This window comes from Impatiens glandulifera, chromosome 2, assembly GCF_907164915.1.
Source record: "Impatiens glandulifera chromosome 2, dImpGla2.1, whole genome shotgun sequence".
NCBI lineage: Eukaryota > Viridiplantae > Streptophyta > Magnoliopsida > Ericales > Balsaminaceae > Impatiens > Impatiens glandulifera.
Window position 1 is genome coordinate 50,063,676 of NC_061863.1, and position 13,038 is coordinate 50,076,713.

Below are 13,038 nucleotides of genomic sequence, written 5' to 3' on the forward strand. Positions count from 1 at the left end.
ATACAGGTTTTGCAACCAGGTATATCTGATCACTGCCCTTTGAAATTCTTTTGGGAAAAGGAGAAAAAACAGAAAAGACCCTTTAAGTTCTTCAACTTCTGGATGAAAGATGAAGAATTTAATAAAATCCTTAATGAAACTTGGAACATCAGAATTAATGGAACAAAGATGTTTAGAGTTTGTGAGAAACTAAGATTACTTAAAGGGAAGCTGAATAAACTAGACCGGAAAAAATATAGTGGGATTTCTAAAAGAGTAGAGGAAGCCAGAATGAAACTAGAGGAAATACAAAGCAAGGCACTAAGAGCCCCAAATCTACCTTATAACAGGGAAGAGGAAAAAGAGGCTCTTACGCGATTCAGAGACCTCTGTTCTAAAGAGGAAAGTTTTGCTAAGCAAAAATCTAGAGAAAATTGGCTTTCATTAGGAGACAAGAATACTTCTTTCTTCTATAAAAAATGTTCATCAAGGAATTTCAGAAATCAGGTCCTAAGGCTCACAAACTCAAATGGAGATGTTTTACAGGGACAAAAAGCAGTTCGTGAGGAAGCAATAAGTTTCTACAAAGAGCTGATTGGAACAGAAACTAGCACAACAATAGAGGACAACCGAAGATTGCTTCAACAGATTGTGCAAAGGAAAATCAGTGAAGAAAGTGGTAACAAATTGATTACAATAGTTAGTATGGAAGAAGTTAGAAAAGCTGTGTTTTCGATGAAAGGGGATAAAAGCCCAGGGCCAGATGGTTTCAACGCGAACTTCTTCAAAGAAAACTGGGAAATAGTGGGTAAAGATGTAAGCGAAGGGGTTTTAGAATTCTTCCAAAACAGGAAAATGTTGAAGCAATGGAACGTCACAGTGTTGAATTTGATTCCTAAGAATTCAATTCCGGAAAAAATTCAGGACTTTCGTCCTATTTCATGTTGCAATGTTATTTATAAAATTATTTCAAAAATTATTTCGCAACGTTTGAAAACAGTTATTGATAAACTTGTAGGATTAGGGCAATCAGCATTTATTCCCAAACGCTCTATTTCCCATAACATCCTACTCATGCAGAGCTTATTGAATGGATATGGAAAGAAAAACATATCGCCACGTGTGGCTTTCAAAATTGACATTAAAAAAGCTTTTGACTCGATCAGATGGGGATCAATCCACGAATTCCTCCTTGCTGCAGGTTTTCCAATTATTTTCATTGATTGGATTATGCAATGTGTTTCCACTCCTCACTTTGTTGTGAGCGTGAATGGTATTCATGGAGGCTTTTTCAAGGGTGAAAGGGGAGTAAGGCAAGGAGACCCTATATCTCCTTACTTATTCGTCTTAATAATGGAAATTCTTGACTGCATTTTAAAAATGCTTCTGAGAAGTCATCATTTCAAATTTCACCCGTACTGCAAAGAAGAAGCAATAACCCATATATGTTTTGCAGATGATCTATTTTTTGTGGCTTATGCGGATGTTGAATCTGTTAGTATAATCAAAGAAGCTCTAACAATCTTTTCGAGTATTACAGGTCTATACATCAATGAGGACAAAAGTCAGGCTTTCTATGGAGGGGTTAATGAAGAAAGGAAAGAAAACATTTTCAATATTATGGGAATCAAGGAAGGTGAACTACCAGTGAAATACCTTGGAGTACCCTTGTCATCAAAACAACTCTGATACAATCACTTTAGACAACTGGTAGAAAAGGTTAGAAATTCTGTTTTGGGTTGGGCTACGAAAAACTGTCTTATGCAGGTAGAATCGAGCTCGTTAAAAGAGTCATTTTTGGAATTATTGGCTACTGGGCACAACAGATAGTCATCCCAAAGAAAGTAATGGCTGAACTCGATAGAATCATGAGAGACTACATATGGGGAACACAAGGCAGAGGAGGAAAAAAAGTCAAATGGGAGGATGTTTGCACTCCCATAGAAGAAGGAGGACTAGGAATAAAAAGTTGTGTTGAATGGAACAAATCCCTCACCATCAAGAGCTTATGGGAGTTGGAGAAAAAAGCGGACTCCCTATGGGTCAAATGGGTGCATACAAGATTTATGAAAGAAGAGCAGAGTATCTGGACACTAAGCATCAACGAAAGAATGGCATGGTCATTGAAGAAAATCCTAAAAACAAGAAAAGATGCCTTTCAAATGGTGAAAACCACAATTGGAAATGGAAGAGGGGTACTATTCTGGCATGATCCTTGGTTGGATAATATTCCCATTATATTCAAAGAAGAAATGCAAGGAAACAGAGTTAGAAGAGAATACATCAAGTACTCATTTAGAGACGTATATGAAGGTAGATGTGATTCACTTTTGAGGCGTATTCCAGAAGGTGATAGAATTCTAAACCTAATGAGGCAGAAGCAACTCAATGAAAATAATGATGAAATAAGCTGGAAAACAGAAAGCAGTGAGAAGTTTATTACAGGAAAGGCATGGGAAATTGTTAGAACAAGAGGACAGGAGGTAGATTGGCATAATGTGGTATGGTCTCCAAAGATTATTCCTCGTCACCAATTTATTCTCTGGCTGGTATACAGGAAAATGTTGACAACAAAAGACAGAATTCGAAAATATATAAACATTCCTGATATCAACTGTGTCCTATGTTTGGGAGTTGAGGAAAGCATAAACCATTTATTTGGGGAATGCTCTTTTGTAATACAAATCTGGAGGATGTATGCTGCAAACATGAACATCATCAACTTTCCAAGAATATGGGAAGAAATCCAAGAGTGGATGAAGAATAAAGCAAAAGGAAGATCCTTCTATGTAAGTATGTTGAAATGCTACTTTGGAGCAGTAATCTACAATATCTGGAAAGAAAGAAATTCAAGAACTCACAGTGGAAGAAGTAGAACCGCTGAAGATATTTGGAGAGATATAACTTCAGATGGAAATGCACTCATTCAATCCTGGAGAGGAATCGAAAGGAATGATGAGAATAGAAAGCTCTGCCATATATGGGATATTTCGTTTGAGAAGATCACAAGTAGAATAAAAGTAAAAACGTTGTAAGCGCTAATTGATTATTGTTATTGTCTGTAATTCAATTATTGTTTCATTGTCAAATCTAGAAATTGTCTAGATCTGATCTTAAACTTTTGTATTTTTTTCCCTCTTTTGGGTTTTTTTAATGAAATGACACTAAGCTGTTTTCCAAAAAAAAAAAGTATGCCACAACTTCAGAATATTCTCTAGATTTATTCCTTACTTAAACTTTAGGAAATAAAGATCATTGATATTTACAGATACCTTTTTTAGTCCAATGTGCTCCCATTGTTTTAATAAGGCATCCTTAGCGAATAAATTGTAAGAATGCCCCATTTGAAAACTATTGATGTCTTGTCAACGCATAACGTCTTGTCAATACATAATGTCTTGTTCAGACAATGATACTTGTTTATGTCTAAAAACAAAACTCTATTATGGGAGGAACTCTCTCAAATGTTTAATCTCTTTCTAAATCTAGTTCAACTACCGAAATCACTCGACCGAGGATCAATAATGTTCTTAATTATAACATTTCTACATATAACAGTGGAAAAAGTTCAGGATATGTTGCAACCAGACTTTTGACACTACACTAAGTATCGTCTCAAAAAATGATCGAAGATTAATTTCCCACGATGAATCTTGTATGTTCGTGTAAACTCTTCTGTATTGAATAAATTATCTTCCAAATGTTACTATTTGTTGAATGATTAGACATTTTGGTAAACCATCTAGACCAATAATGATTATACTTAAATCTGATCATTGATACCCAAATAATATCCGACTTCCGATGCAAATCTATCATCTCATTACAATAAACAAATTTCGGGTATTAAGTCTCGCTTGATCCTTACAATATTAACATTATCTCAAATGAATATATATATATATATATATATTAAATTCTTAATAAAAATTAGACTTTCTTTAAATATTAATTTTCTTTTTTATTTAGTTAATTTTATTTTAGTGATAATTGGATAAAAGAATATCATATTTTTTAATTGTTATATATATATAAAGAACAATTTTGATTATGACTTTTTTTCAAAAAAAAATGGTAAGTGGAAAGTACAATCCTTAAGGGTAGTGGCCTTGTGATTATCTTTATATTTTGATTGGTTTAAGAATAATCTTTAGAAGTTCCATTAGCTTCAATTTCCAATATATATATATATATATAAATATATTAAAGCTATATTTTATAGCATTGTCTTGCATAAATTAATCTTTGAATAAGAGCTCTACTTGGATAGGATCATAGGATGTTTTTAAACAAAGATAGATCTAATAAATAATAATATAACCCACTATTCTCAATTAAACAAAATCATATATATTTAAATAAGCCACTAATATATGTCTAAACCAGATTTATTCATAATTAAAATATTATTGTTTTATTTTTATAAAATTTGAAAGATTTAACATGGAGGCATCTCCTATTGAATGATCAGTTATCCTCCTCCGGTAGAAATGAAGATGATCTAGATTCTATGCAATATGAGGTGAGCTCCCTTTTGAGGACGAAGGGTTACAACAAATCCAGGCGCATGATTATAGTATGGCGAAAGCTCAAACTTAAAGTGTTGAAGTATCATCGCTAGAGCCACCTTTGCTTCAAACATTGCCATATTGTTCCCTATGCATATCCTAGGACCTCCTCCAAAAGGGAAGAAACAAACTTGTTTCTTCATCGCCTTCGCTATTCCTTCACTGAATCTCTCCGGTTTGAATTCCTTTGCATCTTCACCCCAAACTTCTTCATCACGATGAACGAAGATCGTCGGCACTATCACTCGCACTCCACCAGGTAAGGTCATCTCTCCTAGTTTCGTCTCTTCATGAACAATTCGCATTAGCATTATTGATGGTGGATATAATCTTAGAACCTCGTTCAATATCATCGTTACCTGGTGGTAAATATGTACATAAATCGCGATCTGCAATGAAATTAAATGAAATGAAAGGAGGTAGATCGATTTTACTTACAACTTTCAGACGATTTAGCCCTTCGTAATCTGGTTTTCTTTCACCTAGGACTTTCTGAACTTCTTCCCTTGCACGTTCTTGCCAATTCGGGTGTTGGCTTAATAAAACTACAGCCCATGTTAGTAGATTTGCAGTTGTCTCTTGCCCTGCGAAATAGAATAGCTTGCATTCTTCTATTACTTCCTTGATACTCATTCCAGCATCATGTTCTTCAATTTCTTCCAGATTTGCTCGTAACAGCATAGCTAATAAATCTCCATCACCTTCTTCTTCAACTACATTCATGGCCTTCATCTTGTTCTCTATTATGCCTAGCACAAGACTATCTATCTCATTGTAGATTTCTTTCATTCTCTTATTTGTCTTGTTTGGCAAGAACCTAATTAGTAGTAGGGAACCGGAATCCATAAGAAGACCTTTTAAACTAAGGAATCAAAGTAAGATAATTACCTCCATCCTGGAATCAGTGACTGCATAGCAACATATACAAGTTGAGACTGTTCCTGTTGGAGCTCAAATATCCTTCTTCCTTCCTCATAGCAACTTCCAAATGCAACCCTAGAAATCACATCCGATGTTAAGTTACGCAGATATGGCGACACGTCCACCTCACTTGATCCTCCTTTTGGGATTAGTTCCTCCCATTTGTTTATTATCTCCCTACAGCTTGTATATATGTGCGGCAACATTTGCTTTGGGAAAAATTGAAGAACAAATTAGAAGATGATTGACCTTGTTGAACTGCAATTATTAGATCTGAAGTCAGTTAGTTTACCTTTAACTTCTCTGCATAGAAAGCTGGATTCATAATTTTCCTATGCTTGGTCCATTTCTCATCCTCATATGTTACAAGGCCTGTGTTTAATAATTTGTGAACAGGGCTCTGCTCTGGTTTTCTAAATGTATTGTTCTTAAGCAATATTTCATTTATAAGCTCAGGATCCATGATGTTAATCCTCGGAAGTGGCCCGCTCCATGAAAAACAATTTTTACCTGATTTGTTTTTCTCGGAATTAATCTAAAGTTTTATGAAGTAGAAAAGAAAAGAAAAGAAAAGGGGGGGTGCTTACCATGTTTCTTCATGATATGATGGTGGAATGGCAAAACAAAAGGCAGGATGTCATCGGTTACGTTTAGAGAGGTAGAACTTGCTTCTTTTGCCATAGTAGCCATATCTATAGTATCTCCATAGAACAACCTATAGGGGTTTCCCTTGAGACCTTGCAGTCTCAGCAACTTTTCTAGCTTTTTAGGCTTCAACCATAGGCGATCCAGAGCTTTCCACATGTATAGTAGTAGTAGTATTATGAGTGTTAAAGCAATGATCAGACTGATCTTGACTTCCATATTTTGAGATGAAACCTTCTTCTATTGATATTTTCAGAAACAGGGAAGGGTATGATCATGGTCATGGATCAATTCCTTATATTTATAGAAGTTTGGGACCCAATTTCTATACAAGTTTCTTGGAGTTTTGAAAGGGTATATGTCAAATTGGATGGACAGAGTATTAGATTTTGCAGACAATATGCCTTCTTTATCTATCTTAGCTAACTAAGTGACATTATGTAGGTCTACTAATGATTGATGATATAAGAGAAGATACATTATTATAACCTCTTTCCCCCCTTATTCTAATTTGGCCAATAAAGGACCACAATATGATGGAGTAGCATTGGTTTTGAATGGAGCAATCCTAATTTGGCTTATGTCATAGTGTGCTTTCGGAGAGTATCCACCCACCCTGAGTAGTTCATATGTCAAGAGACTTGAATGAACCAAGGAACTAACAGCCAACTTGTATGATCTTTGTTCTTTTGTCATGAATAAGTAAGAACTATTTGGTGTTTTCATATTCCTTCAATGATTGTGTTAAACTATAGAAGAAGTTCCTTTCAAACAATGGTATGATGATTTTCTTTTTCTAGTGGGGTAAGTCATTATTGTGATGAAATTTAGGACCACAGTTTATATTATCTTTTATTAATCAAACCCATTATATTATCTTTTATTAATCAACATGTTTGTTTTTGGTAGGATTCAATTGTACTATACTCAAAGAGGTTCCCACATGAGTCTTGCTTAGTGTTTCGAGTTCGATTAATGACATTTAGAGTCGTGCTAACTTCCTTAAAAAATAAAAAACACAACATGACTATATATATATATATATATATATGCTGAAACTCTTCTTCTGTAACAACAAATGATTATTTATTACAACAAATAATTCATTTTCATTTCAAAGCTTTGCACAATCACTAGACATAAATATGTTTTCAAATGTGAAAGAGACCAAATAATATATATCAGTTTCATTAACATTACTACTAAGAAGAATCAGGGAAGACTACACATAACAAATGCAAACTAGTAGCTTTTGAACTGGTGATCACACAGGGGTCGAGCCTTTCTTTCATACTGCACATCTATATCAGAGTGGAAGCATATACTTTTCCAACCCTTCCCTTCCCCTCCTCAAGAATCAATCCCAATCCCAGTCACGTGATGTCGAACCAAAAATGATAGCAATGGTTACAAGAACAGCCTATATGAATGCACACAAAGCATAGTATCAAAGTCAAAAGCTAAGGAGGAATAAAGGAAGAAGGTTTCACGGTTTTGTTTGCTTACAGCGATAGTACATGAAACATATCCTGGCTTCTCTCTGTAGTCAATTCTTCTGCTGCAAAGTATAAAAAGTGCTCCAAGATACCAGGGGATTCCAACAAGGAAGAAGCCAGTTATGAACCTACAAGGGAGACAAAAGAATGATGATCAATGAAGAAGAAACAGTCAATGATGATGACAAAGAAGAAGAAGAAGATGAGAATGGTAACATACAAGAACCATCCCATTCCAATGCCACAGCAAGGAAGACGTCTCTCTCTCATTGGCAGTCCTTCAGCAATGGCATAACCTGGGATTGGGAAGGATCAACATTTTCAGCATAATTGAACAAAAAGGTTTCTATCTATAATCAATGATCAATTATTCAGAATCTATTTCAGCTGTCATTGCAATTTGAAAAAATAGTGTTGACCTAATTAAGGTGTTATATATACACCATCATTTGTACTGTTGAGTTATGGAGGAGGAGATGAAGGATCTGGATGGTAATTAGTTACAAGACAAGAACAGAAAGACATATATGATCTGCAAGGTCAACCAATGGATAGTTATAGATACCTGGAACTGTCTGATAACCATGAGCATAGTACTGCGGTGGTGGTGGTGGTGGCTGAGCAAAGGTTCCTGGAGGTGGAACTGGTTGAGGGAAACCGATAGTTGGCTGAGGAGGATAATTGGCTACTCCCTGGAAGGTACCGTAGTACACCTGCGACGGTGGCTGTTGGTTAGGTGGATAACTGCCAGTGGCGATTCCTCGTTCTTTCCCCTCTTCTTCGGACATATTTCTTGCTCAGAATTCTCTTCCAAGTCTTGAAAGTCGTCGTCTTCAACTGTAATTGTTACGATTAATTAATTACTTCACAATCAAAATGATTGAAGAAAGGCTACTACTTCCTTTTCACAGGGGAGAATGATTCATAGCGACAAAGCCAGCCAGGCAGGTATTATACAAGGAGGAAGAATTTGTATATCAATAATGCAAAGATTCGGTTTGGTTTGGGCTAAGCCCAAAACATCTTTAGGCCCATTTACACTCATTCTATTAAGGGTATGAGTCATATGACAATTATAATTTGACTTGATTTTTTATCCGAATTGATTAGTTGGGGCGAGCCGATAAAACCCAGGTTTGATCCGAGATAGTATTTGTGTCCCACTCCCATTTGACCTCTGACACTTCCTAAATAAGAACTAGATGAGTGAATGATAAGAGGGAGAATTTAAGAGAGTGATATGAAATGACCTCATTGGTTAGAGAAAAGAAAAAAATATAATTTTTTATTTTTTCAATCAATTAAATTGTTTAATGTATCCACCACTTAAGAAGATGTAAATGTATTGTCTTGTTCACTCTTCCATTAAAAGATTTAGACTTTTTTTTTCTTCATTTCCTTTTTAAACTAAATTGATAAACAAATTTTGAAACATGACCTAAATAAGATGATAGATAAAATAAAAAGTTTGATAGCATAGCAAGACAAGGCCATTGATAAACTCCATTACAAGTTGAGGTTTGATTAGGGTATTATCTATCTATCTATCTGATTCATAGTTTCATTTCAGGTACATGCATCACACCATCATCCATTTCCAATAATTTCTTCCAAGAGAAGCTCATTATTGCTTCTATTTCTCGACACCATCAGCAGACGAATCATTGGTGCCCACATACCCTTTTTCGGAGCATAACCATAACAAACCATTTTCTTAACAGCCCAGTTCACATCTTCAACCAGACCTTGACTACACAGCCCATTGATCAACAACTTAAACGAGTCATAACTTGGCCTTCCACCTGTAGACATCATCCTATCCATAAAATCCTTAGCTTCCACAAACTTCTTCCCTTCAAGCAATCCATACACCACCTCCTGATAAGTTGCTTCATTTGGTTCACACCCTTTAAATCTCATTCTCCTTAAAAGCTCAACTCCTTCTTCCACTTTCCCTCCCTGTTTCCTCATCCCCCAAATCAGAGTATTGTAAGCAATCGTGTCTAACTCAATTCCCTCTTTCTCCATCCTCTCGAACAACCCAAACGCTTCATCAAATCGCCTGCGTTCAAACAAACCGTGCATTAGAGTTGAGTATGTTCTCACATTTGGCTTGCAATGTTGTTTAGGAAATTCGTCGAGCAGTTGGAGTGCACCATTCAGGTCACCACATCCACATAGCCCTTTGATTAGGATGTTCAAACAACAGGCGTCAATTTCAACTCCTAATTTCGAAGCACCCATATAAACCTCATGGATAATATCGAATTGCTTAGTGGACACAAGTAAATTGAGAACGAAATTGAAGGTTTTGATAGTTGGCCAACATTTGTAATTCGGCATATCGAAAAGGGTCTCGATTGCTCGGTTTATTCGGCCAGCTAAATGACCGTATATCTTGATTACATGGTAGAAGAAATCATCGGAAAGCCTGCAACTTCTTTCGATCTTGATTCTCTGCATTAACTCTTCAATTGCGTCGAAATGTTTGGCCTGTGCTAGCTTAGTGATGACTGATGTATAGACGGCTTCAGTTGGCCTGTAGTCCTTACGCTTGGAGATTTCATTGAAGGCCGAAATTGCTAAAGTTGGATCTTCAAGGGTTTGGAAAATCTTAACAACTTCATTAGGGCTTAACCAGTCTTTATGATTGATGAGGAAATCAGGACTTGCAGATTTCGGAGACGACCTAGAAGAAGAAGAACGAGTCCATTTTGTAATGAAAGAAGGAACCCAGGAAGGTCTACTACTGTATAATCTGATTAAACAGAATTCAGATTTAGAGAGTGAACTCATCATCTCTTACTACCGGCCGATGACGGCGATCTCTACTTCTCTCTCATCTCTTTCTCAAAACCCTTCCATTATTTAATTTAATTTTTATTTATTTATAAGAACTTAATTTTCATCAAATTTGGAATATTAATTTGTAAATATACCTAATTATCATTTCAGGATTGGAGTTTGAATTTGAGACATTTTATCAGATATGGCTTAAACTTTAATGTTAGTCATTTTAGGTTAAACTATCCAAAATTTAACGTTTTAGTAAAATTTGTTTTAAATGACGTAACAATTATTTATTTTAATTTAATTCCACTTGTTATATTGTTTGATTTAAACAAAATTCCTTCTATCTTCCATTTCCTTCTCCTTCTCGCAATTTGATAAATACAATAAATAGTAAAAGCATATTTTGATATCATGAATTCATTATTTGGCTTCAAGATTCTTCATTTCCTTTTCCTACTCCTTCAAGTTAATCTAAACCTCAACTTCATTATTTGGCTTCTATCCTCACCATACTACACAATGTAAAAAAAAAATGAAATGATTACAAAGGTAAATGTAAGTTGATCCCGCCGCGGGATCTTCTTGAATTAAGAAAACGATGAAAGCACCGTAAAGACGAGAAGAATATAAACAAGGTTTTCAATTTCAGCAATTCATCTATATTTTCACTCAAAGAGAAATACGCCACTTCTGGAATCCAGTCGAGCAATGTGGAATCCAGTCGAGCAACGTCCAAAATCGGGCAGCAAATGCAGCGATCGGATGTAAAATACATCGCTACCCAAGCATTGAATCTTCATGGCCAGACCCAAAGCTGATTTCGTACTCAGGCTGGGCCTATCTTGGGGTAAGACAACATATAAAGTTGATAAGACTCCCACCTTTATAGGATTTTCATTTTTAAATATTTAATAATATTATTAATTATATAATATATTATTAATATTATTTTTTTCTTTTTTTTCTCTATTAATATTAAATATATATTATACAATATATATTTAACTTGTTTATCTTCTTTTTAATATCTTATTTTCCTATTATAATATATTAGTCATTCATATTTCAGTTTATATTATTAAATTTTTAAAAAATAACAATTTTTTTATTATTATTTTAGGATTCTAAAATTTAAATTTGCATTGAGTTCTAAATTCTTAGGGCCGGCTCTCCAGAAACTTAAGCTGATTCGTTTATGCCGACACCGTCTACGAAGAAGTCGAGGTTTGAATTATCTTGAAGGAGGAGGAAATGAAGAACCTCCAAGCCAATAATGAATTCATGATATCAAAATCTTCTTTTACTATTTATAATATTTATCAAAATTCCAAGATGGAAGAAGAAATGGGTCTAACTTGAGGGGAAGATAAGAGGGATTTTGTTTGAATAAAGTAACATGACATGTGGAATTAATTTAAAATAATTAATTGTCACGTCATTTAAAACCTAAAACCGCCCGATTTTGGAAAGACTCAAATGGTTCAATGTTAGATAGTTGGAGTCCCAAATGGCTAAACTCAAAGTTCGAGTATTACTTGATAAAGTTGTCCAAAATTCGAGTCCCAGATAATAATTGGGTCAAAAAATATTTAAAAAATCAAGAATTTAGTTATTAAATAGTATGACAAATTTGTAGAAACAATCTTAAAATTTGTTAGGATGACTCAAAATACGAATTCGTTTGAGTTCCATAACGATGAGCGAAAAAGTAGAGAAAAACGAACAAATCAATCATGCGATGTCAGAAGAATTTGTACAAAAAAACTCTGAGCGGCAATAAAATTTGTCCTTCGTGAGTTGGTAAGTAACGTCGAAAAAAGTTATCATGTGATAACTGATCATATGTATATGGTCAAAATGATGAGAAACTCGTACAAATCAGTAAAGAAGATCCGTAGGAGAGTCTCTAAATGAAAGATCAGTTTACAAAATTCATTATTGAACAAAAGAGAAATCACTTCAAATCTAACAATTTCATCTCTTTTACTGTTAAAAGAAGTACACATATTCGAGAAAGCATTACTCAAGACAATCGGTGGGTAAAAATAGTATACGACCCATCAAAAACTGAGAGTATTATTCCGATTATAAAAATTTGGGACAAAAAATTCAATTCGACTAATAAGATGTCGGATCGAACCAATTAAAATGCGAACTCAAATTTAAGCGGTGGAAAAGAAAATGATACATTATCCAAAATATTGATCCAAACTATTGAAAAAAAAAAGTCATAAAGAGGTTAACAACATGACTCAATCTTCTCTATACAATTTTTAGAGATAGAAGTAAGAAATAGAAGTATTTTATCTTTCATATATAGATTAAAACTTGCTTAAAATTATATATGGCTTGAATAATTTAAAATATAAAAGTTGTATTATAATATTAAGCTATTAATTAAATTCGAATTAATATTAAAATTTTAATAATTTCTCAAAATTAAATATAACTTAAATTATATATATATTAAAATATTAGAATTATAATTTGAGTTTAATTGAATAATGAATTATAATTTAAAATATATTTTTATATAATTTATATCAATAATAGATATAATATTATATATCTAGCTAGTAAAGAAATGAAACAAAATTTGTATTATGTGTAACGCATCCATTCAGTTTGTTTATGAA

General features: G+C 34.1%; 3 protein-coding genes across 3 annotated transcripts; all 3 read right to left on the reverse strand.

Moving 5' to 3' along the window:
* Positions 1–4,451: 4,451 nt before the first annotated feature.
* On the reverse strand, positions 4,452–6,386 carry LOC124928077 (cytochrome P450 CYP72A219-like). The gene is made up of 5 exons (XM_047468610.1): positions 6,056–6,386; positions 5,761–5,978; positions 5,436–5,677; positions 4,986–5,364; positions 4,452–4,906 (listed from the first exon to the last, which is right to left on the reverse strand). Exons 1-5 carry the CDS (start codon positions 6,330–6,332, stop codon positions 4,481–4,483), a joined length of 1,542 nt encoding a protein of 513 aa, XP_047324566.1. The 5' UTR covers positions 6,333–6,386; the 3' UTR covers positions 4,452–4,480.
* Positions 6,387–7,259: 873 nt separating this feature from the next.
* LOC124928078 (60S ribosomal protein L18a-like protein) lies at positions 7,260–8,537 on the reverse strand. The gene is made up of 4 exons (XM_047468611.1): positions 8,175–8,537; positions 7,830–7,905; positions 7,620–7,737; positions 7,260–7,533 (listed from the first exon to the last, which is right to left on the reverse strand). The coding sequence occupies exons 1-4, from the start codon at positions 8,395–8,397 to the stop codon at positions 7,471–7,473; spliced, it is 480 nt and encodes a 159-aa protein (XP_047324567.1). The 5' UTR covers positions 8,398–8,537; the 3' UTR covers positions 7,260–7,470.
* A 525-nt stretch (positions 8,538–9,062) lies between these two features.
* Positions 9,063–10,460, reverse strand: LOC124926255 (pentatricopeptide repeat-containing protein At3g14580, mitochondrial). The gene has a single exon (XM_047466450.1). The coding sequence runs from the start codon at positions 10,406–10,408 to the stop codon at positions 9,197–9,199; it is 1,212 nt and encodes a 403-aa protein (XP_047322406.1). The 5' UTR covers positions 10,409–10,460; the 3' UTR covers positions 9,063–9,196.
* Between the last annotated feature and the right edge of the window lie 2,578 nt (positions 10,461–13,038).

Bases quoted from the DNA above. Each gene is read 5' to 3' on its own strand.
- LOC124928077 (XM_047468610.1), bottom strand. From the start codon at position 6,332: ATGGAAGTCAAGATCAGTCTGATCATTGCTTTAACACTCATAATACTA. The intron at 5,678-5,760 runs GTAAACTAACTG...TTTTTCCCAAAG, and splicing joins TCTATGCAGAGAAGTTAAAG to CAAATGTTGCCGCACATATA. The intron at 5,365-5,435 runs GTAATTATCTTA...ACTACTAATTAG, and splicing joins TCACTGATTCCAGGATGGAG to GTTCTTGCCAAACAAGACAA.
- LOC124928078 (XM_047468611.1), bottom strand. From the start codon at position 8,397: ATGTCCGAAGAAGAGGGGAAAGAACGAGGAATCGCCACTGGCAGTTAT. The intron at 7,906-8,174 runs GTATCTATAACT...TCCCAATCCCAG, and splicing joins TGGTTATCAGACAGTTCCAG to GTTATGCCATTGCTGAAGGA. The intron at 7,534-7,619 runs GTAAGCAAACAA...GCATTCATATAG, and splicing joins ATGTTTCATGTACTATCGCT to GCTGTTCTTGTAACCATTGC.
- LOC124926255 (XM_047466450.1), bottom strand. From the start codon at position 10,408: ATGATGAGTTCACTCTCTAAATCTGAATTCTGTTTAATCAGATTATAC.